The sequence below is a fragment of the Taudactylus pleione genome, unplaced genomic scaffold, assembly GCF_031769625.1.
Source record: "Taudactylus pleione unplaced genomic scaffold, aTauple2 ptg002154l, whole genome shotgun sequence".
In the NCBI taxonomy this organism is placed as follows: Eukaryota; Metazoa; Chordata; class Amphibia; order Anura; family Myobatrachidae; genus Taudactylus; species Taudactylus pleione.
The window spans coordinates 105,277-113,994 of record NW_028286548.1 but is presented as its reverse complement, the minus strand read 5'-3'; the positions used below and the strand labels follow the sequence as shown (position 1 = coordinate 113,994).

At 38.9% G+C, this 8,718-nt stretch overlaps 1 protein-coding gene across 1 annotated transcript in view; it reads right to left on the bottom strand.

Annotated features, from left to right (window-relative positions):
* Positions 1-3,298: 3,298 nt before the first annotated feature.
* The window catches only part of LOC148433702 (prolargin-like), an 80,535-nt gene continuing 75,115 nt past the window's right edge, over positions 3,299-8,718 (bottom strand). Inside the window, exon 2 of the mRNA XM_088465815.1 lies at positions 3,299-5,015. Within this exon, the coding sequence (XP_088321941.1) occupies positions 4,840-5,015 (176 nt within the window). The 3' untranslated portion in view covers positions 3,299-4,839. The remainder of the gene's footprint in view (positions 5,016-8,718) is intronic.

Genomic DNA, 8,718 nt, shown 5'->3' with positions numbered 1-8,718 from the left:
AGCTTGCAGTGTGCAAAATGTGCTTTACAGCAAATACATTCTCCTTTTCCAAACCACATACATTAATCAGTTTTTATGTTATGGAACAGAGCTAAATGAACCATAGGGTTGAAGCCCACTCTTAGAATAAAATCAGGATATAGATAATTAATTTTATTAGTTTTTATTTCTGAAAAAAATGAACAACAAAAAAAAATAAAGCAAACACAGGTAAATACAATACGGAAATGGATCATGCAAAAAAATCACTAATAAAAGAAAAAAATTACAATACAACAACAAAACTAAATTAATGCAATCAATATGTATTACAAGGTGTAAAGACAATAGCTCTCATTGCCCTATAATCAGTGAGACTTAAAGGGGGAGATTTATCAAAGCTCTGGGCGGGAGGTATCAGGGATCACATTTTGAATGCGATACGTCTCGCCACTTATTGCATGCATAGCGATATTTATTAATGCCGTATGCATGTTAAATTATTTTTAAAACTGTAAAGGACAGTTCTTCCTATAAGAGCTGTCCTTTGTTATATGAGGCCGTGGGGGACCCTGGGGGAATGCTGCGAAAAGAAACCCATAGGCTTCTATTAGGGTACACCATTTTTAGATGGTGTTGCCGATTGCACGCAACCTCCGGAAAGTTTTGCTTCCAGAGCTTGATAGATATGGGGAATGAGGTCAAACCTCAGAAAACTGCAGATTGCAGAGGTTTGACTGCATTTTAGTGTTAGTATATCCTACCTTTTATCTCCAGGCCTTGATAAATATCCCCTTAGTAATGGACGAGTTTTCAGTGTGACTAATACTCCTTTTACACTGGCCAAATAACCTGGGTTATTGTTGTGTCAACCCAGGTCGCGGTTCAGTGTAAAAGGCGCCAGGTTGGATTTCCAGTTGACCCGGCAATCCAACCCGGGTAGCAAGCAGGGTTGAACACAGGAGCGGTCCCGTGTACCTCTGCAGCATGAACAGGTGACGCGGCTCATCAGACCCGGGTCCCGTTAACACCCTATGGGGAGCCGGCTCACCCGCACTTGGATGATGTCAGAGGAGAATCCCCGGCAATAACCCTTGTCCAACCAGCAGTGTGAACGGGTTTCAAGCTGCTGTGTCGCGGCTTGAAACCCGTGTTCAGTTATCTGGGCTGGACCCAGAAATTTGATGTAAAAGAGGTATTACATACTGATAAATATAGTTTAGAGACTCAGACAATGTTGGCCTATCTTGTCTCACATCAGTTACAGATCATTACATAAGGAGTCTCATAAAGGCACAATGGTGCTGAAAGCAGGAATTCATGTGTCTAGAAGCCGTGCATTCAATGCAGGCCTAATACTGTCTAATATTTATGTATATATTATTTACATATGTATATACTCTGCTAATAAAATTTAATACATTATTTCAAGGAGAATAAAAATAAAGAAGGCAGGGAGGACAAGTAGGCAAATGCTGTATTGTCTATGTGCCTATTAGAAGTAATACGAAGCATATATTTCTATATAGTCTATTTATATGTTTTATAGAGATTCTGTTTATGTTGTGATTTATGTGTGTATACCTTTCAGTTGTCCCAAAGCCTCCTGTCACTTTTGCACTACTAGTTTACATATTGTGGATACATTTTATGAAAAATGATCATGTGATCTCCCAGTATTCTAGTAGGTAACCTCAATTAAAACCTTGTGCTAAATCATTTTTTCATCACTTACATTTATTCAGGTTTGCAAGCCAGACTAATTTGTAATAAGTGCAAAATTATATGACCTGCCTGCTAATCTAACAGATAATGTGAACTAAATGCTATAGTGTAAGGCTTAGAAACATACGTGTGCAAACTATTATGTTCAAGTCTAAATCACCCGCTTAACGTGAAAGCACGCTTAAGACTTTACCATAGAATGGTAACTACTGGGCAATAAGTGGAGGGAGGTGAGTTTATAACTGTTTTGCAAGCTATTAAAAATTCAATGTCTAATTATAACTAAGCAATTGTTGCAGAACTTTGATAGATATTAAATACCTTTTACATATACTGTAATATATATTAGATGTATACTGTCAATGTTCCAAATTATATAGTCTATTTATTCTCTGACAAATTCAAATGAGGCTTCATGTTGACTGGCATTTGTTTTGAAATAGTTGGAATTGGGTCACTAGAAACAATGGTATCCATTTTCAGACATTAGGGCCTGATTCTGAATTGTACACAACCCGATAGTTTGCATACATGAAGAACTGCACATATGCATGGTCTGTACTCTGCATGTGCTGATTTCCTTTTGCTAGCTTGCTTGCAATGTCCGGACGCTGCAGCCTGATTGACAGGCTGTGGCTGTTTATGTGTGGGACTGCATCAGGCAACATCCCAGAAAACAGGTGCGCGTCGGCCCCAATTTCTGGTTGTGCTATAGCCAGTGACTGCAGCTGCATGAAAACTCCAGCCATCATGAGTAACCAGAAGGTCGCTCAGATGATCGATGGTCATGCAGGTGATTCCATGGCTGCATCCTCTGATGCAGCAGTGGATCACAGAAGCTGGCAGGAGACGCCTATTTACACAAGACGCCTTTAGCGGCATTGGCATATTATTGCACAGCTGCTACATACAAAGGCGCATTGGCAGTGCAATAGCATGCATCTCTAAAACAGGCCCGTAGTTCCATGCGTTGTACTAATAATAAAGGCTAAAGATGCCAGTACAAATCATGAAAATAATGCTAGGTATATGAGGCCTAATTGTGCTTTTTAACGCTGAAGCTTCTACACATTTAGATCTATTAAATCATGTGTAAAAGTATACGTATGGTTTTCATTACACATTAAAAAAAAAATGCTAACACTTTGTTGTTCTATTTATAAATAATGTATTGTTTTACTTTGTGTTTGGGGTAGATACAGTATGTCACTCTTTTTATTACTATAACTTGTTTGCTTTAGTTAAGAGGTTGATTAGCATGATTTAATACCACCTCCTCACATCCTCTGGCACCAGTACAAAAATAAAAATAGGTAATTATTCAAAAGCAGTAAACTCTAGTAATACTTGGTACTGTGGTGTACATCAGTCATGTGCAGTATTTTATATATATATATATATATATATATATATATATATAAGGTGCAAAGGGAATGGGCGGCACTGCAGGACTTTTACCATAAGCAAAATTTTAATGCCAACATTTCAGGGCTTCACGCCCCTTTATCAAGGTTACATACGTATGTAACCTTGATAAAGGGGCGTGAAGCCCTGAAACGTTGGCATTAAAATTTTGCTTATGGTAAAAGTCCTGCAGTGCCGCCCATTCCCTTTGCACCTTATCGTTTTACTTTGAGGAGGGCACGCAGGCCATTATATACCACGGGATACGGGAGTGCCGGACCGATTGGATCCATATATATATATATATTAACATCATAATGAAATATAATTCCATTGACTTTAAAATGTTCTTAAAGTAATTAGTGTAGTATAGTCTCTTAGAGGCATATACAACTGCAGGGAAAATTTTTACCTGGCTGCGGGAAATACCTGGGTAGAAAATCAGTCATGGTGATTTCTATAGTAATTATCATGGCTGTTTTCTCACAGCCCCAGAACAGTCTAAATTTAATTAAAGTATTTATTTAAATAAAAAATAATTGCCTTTTCATCTTATTATTTTATTTTTTCAATTGGCTTACAATTACCCCCAAATCACCTTTTTTACACTTTTTTGTGCATATTTTGTTTTATTAGTTTATAATAAAATGAAAAATGTTTGCTTTTTATAATTTTTTTACTTAAAAAATGCACAAATCGGCCATTTAATGCATTTTAAAAAAACTAATATTTTTCTTTGCGACAATAACTATTTTTACTGTTACCCAATATTTTTTAGATTTTTTTTTAGAGTATAGGTTGTTCCCATCTTTTAAAAGATTTTTTCCTTCAAAAAAATTTTGACCGATTTTTTCTGGGATTCCGGCAGTCAGAATGCTGACGCCGGAATCCCGACACTAGTCAGAATGCCGACACCGGCATATCGACTGCCCCCGTTGGTGTTAGGGGGAGAATTAGGGTTAGGGGTTAGGGTTAAGCACTAGGGAGAGGATTAGGCACTAAGGCGGGAGGGTTAGGTTTAGGGTGCTGGAAGGGTGAAATTGGGTTTAGGCACTAAGGGGGAGGTTAGGTTTAGGCAACGGGGAGGGAGGGTTAGGGTCAGGGTAGGGCAGGGGGATGGTTAGGATACTGATCAACAAAGTGTTGGTATTCTAACTCTGTTGGGATGCCAGCGTCGGTATTCTGACCGCCAGGATCCCAAACGCCGGCATGTATTCATGTTTTTCTATTTGATACCTCGGGTATCTGGAGTGTGATACCTGCAGTAATAGATTAATTTGTTGCGATCTCTGTGTACATTTTTCCGGTGAAAACCTTGCAGCCAATTGGATATGCCCCTATATGTCTAGTGCTTGCTTCAACACATTTCTTCTTAATGTAGCAAATTGATCAGTCATATATTTTATTATCACCTTTATAAATTTCTATTTAGGAACAGCTAGTTTAAAATGATTTAAAACATTTTAGATATCTATGTTTGGAGTGTGAGAAATATACAGATGTACAGGGTAGTAATGTTGCTAGAAAGTGATTTTTTTTAAAATTGTGCAATATTCATACTTCATGGTAAACTGGTGACACTGGACAGCATTACACTGCTAGAATTACCACATGTGTACAGATATACTAGTAATGTGTTAATAGCAATAGGTGTAAGAAAACTACTGTTTTATGTGTGTTGGTAAAAGACTCACTGCATTAGAAATGTTTTTTAGCAGTGCGTATTATTACTCAGATAACCACAGATTGCAACAGTCGAAAACACATGATAACATCCAATGGTATTGGGGGTTTCAGCTGATTTCCATCCAGTCTCAGATATCGAAGGTGGGGAACAAAGGAAAAATCAGAAGACATGAAATCGGCTGGTGCAAATGGCAGTGGGCATAGTTCGGTGCCATTAATTTCTGTGTAAAAAATGAGAGAGAGAGAGAAATCACTAACAGAATAAACATCAATGCTCTAAGGCAGCGATTCCCAAACTCCACCATTACAGTCCAGGATTTAAGGATATCCATGCTTGCACAGGTGACTTAATTAGCACTACAGTCAATTTGATTTAACTATCTGGGTTCAAGCATGGATATCCTGGGCTGTAATGGTGGAGTTTGGGGCCCTCTGCTCGAAGGAATGCATTCTAATTATCTAATTAATTATGTGCAAATAAGGAAAAATTATTAGATAGAGAAGATATGAAAATGTCCTGCATGGCTGCATTAATATTATGATCCACATGTTCTCAATGTGGACCTGTTATCCCTTAATAAAATCACATAGTTTTCTTTAAGATATTACTTAAAAACTTTTCTAAATGAAGAAACCTTAATACTGCTGACTGCTGACCAAAGAGGTACAATGGCAATGGCATGTTTTGTTAAAAAAATGCTACTAAGAATAAGTTGTCCGACCATGGTGACTATATTTTCCTTAAACCATCTCAAGTATTACGTAATTTGGCCATTTTCCATTTGGTAGGTAGATCATATGCTGTTGACAGTAGCCATGGGAGGATCTGGGATCTTCCAAGAAAGATTTTTAGATTTTGTTTGATAAGTTTTTGGCTATAACTAGTGGTGTCAGGTAAGGGTCTGAGAAGGCTGGAAAAGAGCAAATAATAAGGCATCTGAATGTTGGGTATAAATTGTATAAGAACATGTAATTTAGTCGAGCAAGGAGACAAGTTTAAGCATGTCCACCAGATGTGCAGCAGGGTGCCTCTGTGTCAGCATGATCTCCAGGATTGATCGGTGGAGTTTGGCAACAATGTATAAAGACATGTAGGCACTCTAAACCACCTATAGAAAAGGTGTTTTATTCTCACTGAAATGGAGGCTTTAGCCAAATTAGCTTTAATTACATTCCTCTCTTCAGGGTCCAATGTCTCCCCGAATCTCTTTTCCAAGAGAGTTCATGTTAATCTTTTAAGGGTTGATTGTCGGTTAATAACAATTAATATAATGTAGATACCATGCCCTTGGATGATACTTCATTTATGTAGAACGACTCTATCGGGGAAATTTGTGGCAATGGAATCAGTGACAAATTGAGTTATAAGGCTAACTTGTACTTACTGAAACAAAACATTTTGAAGGAGATAGAATTTAGAGAGGCGTGCAAAGACTAAAAAGGATCGCAAAGGAGCTTAGTTATTTGGAAAGAGTATATTATTTTGTCCAAACAAGGTACTCCTTATGATCTTATCCTGGGATGAATTTCACATTATTCCAACAAGGAGTAAAGAAGGGATGTGCTGACTCCATTTGGTAAGTACGAGTACATGAGTTTCAAATCGACAGGGAAAATTTTACTGTGGGGAAAGTATTTACTACTCTGGTTCTGATATGAGAGGGGATCCACAATAGAGAATATAAGGAGAACTTATCAAGTAGCTCTTCCTCTATAGATGTCCATACTTTACAATGTGGGGACAAGTACCACAGTATACATAGGGTTTTGTATGTTGCCTTGTACAGTAGTACTTTAACAGTTTGGGAACTCCAAGGCCTCCAGTCATGTGATGCTTATGCAATTTTTTCATCCTATCTCTGCATTTACAGCCTGCCCATATTTTTCATGCATGCATTGGAAGGGATGTAATATGTATTATTATAGCGCAGTAATATGCATCAGGCCAAAATTCCAAATAATAAATAAAAACACAGTGGCATGTGCCAAATGATGATGTTACTACTAATTTTAATATCAACAATATCCACCAACCAATTATGTACTACTGAGAGTCCATCAATGACAGCAGTATGAGTGAGGGAAAAGACTCTTGAGAATCAGTAAAAGGAGGCTCATATAAAAGCCAAAAAGGCTCTTTTGTTGGTATTTTTGTGGCCACCCTCAGCTCCAACTAGAGCAGTTTGGCAGGGCTGTACCTTCAGAAATGGCAAAACAAGACAGAGTATCAAGTATGAGGATCCTGCTCTCCCTCTGGACAACACTTTGTCATGCTGAATAGATGTGATGCAAGTATAAACACAGCAACATGGATTGGTCCATCAAAGGCATGCAAACTTTCATTTCTGTAACTCTTATCTCTCTTTGGCCTAGTGTGCTCCATGCGGATGGGGATGGTGACAGTTGGTTAGGGACAGTTGGTTCTCTATACAAAGGGTCATCAGCAGTCAACTGTGGAATGAAGTAAATATTTAGCATGACATTTTTTAAAATGTTCTTATCTTTGGACAATGGAATTGCACACTTTCAATGTAAACTGCAATAGGTTAAAAAATAAAAAAGAGATATATAGAAATATTCTCAAATTGTCTACTCCACCCAAGCACAAAGTTGTATTTCAAAATAGTGATTGTTCATTTTAGTAGAACGTCTTGCTTCATAATTCCATATAATTGCTAATACGTAATTGTAAAAGGCATGGTAATGAGAACATTCCTTCCTCAGCTACTGTATATTTTGCATTGTCTCCTACACTCACACACTCACATATGAATCTAATCAGGATGAATGTGGTTCCATAATAAATGTGTCCTACAAGTCCCCATATCCTGTCCAGCTTCCCAGTTCCTAGGTGATGGCTGCACCAGAGGCTAAGGTGGCAGATACCCCTCGGGCCTGTCCTATTTTCAGTGCCTTTGGCCAGCTGTGGACATCTATAAGACTGCACTGTGCATCAGCATAGAGGTGTTATTCAACCAACACTACCCACTGTGACCTGTTTATTAGTAGGTAATTTAGAACAAGCATTAGTTAAATTTATATAATTTTATCAGTAGTGCTTTTATCAATTTAGTACAGTTTAAAGAGTTTTGTGTCCCTAAGACACATTCTTCAATCTATGGTGGTCACTAAAACATTGTCAGTGTTGTATGGGAGTCACTACAGCATTCTCTGCAATGTATTCTAATCAGATGGAATTTTGGGCCTGATTAAGATATGGACGCTAATGCGATCGCTGCTGCAATTCATATTCAATGCAGCAGTGAAAATATGCTAATGTCTGCAAAGATCACCCTAGCATAAGGACGCCCACTGCTGTCTTTTTACCTGCGTCCAATGATGCACTCCTGCGTAAATATCGATAACATCACCGTAACATCGGCGGCCATCTTATCCTTGCGGCAGGTCTGACCTGCCGCAGCCTTGGGAGCTCTTCAGACACACAGAGCTACGTATACACTCACAGTGGCTAATTTATGCATGCCCATGTAACAAATACAGATGCTGGAAGCCCGACTGTTGAAAATCACGACTACAGCTGGTAAGCAACCTAACCTCCCCCCCCTAACCATAACCTCCCTAGGGGGTGCCTAACCCTTACCCTCCTCCCCGCAGCCTAACTCTAACCCTCCCAGGGGGCCACCAGTATCAGTTAATTCTCCCTAGATCACCAGGGCAGTCAGGCACTAGGCCCGTGGGCACTTTCAGGCATTAGGCATGTGGGCAAATAGGCGGGCACTATACCCGGGCACCATAGGGGGCAATAGGCCCTATAGATTGCAATTAAGTTTGTTAGGAGTAAACTGAGTGTTAGGTACAGGTCACTAAAAGTACAGTTAGGTGGGCGGTCCTGTCCGTGCCCACCATAAATGTATGAAGTAGCTCTGTGCATTAGGCCCAGGCCACTAGGGGAGCCCCTCACTT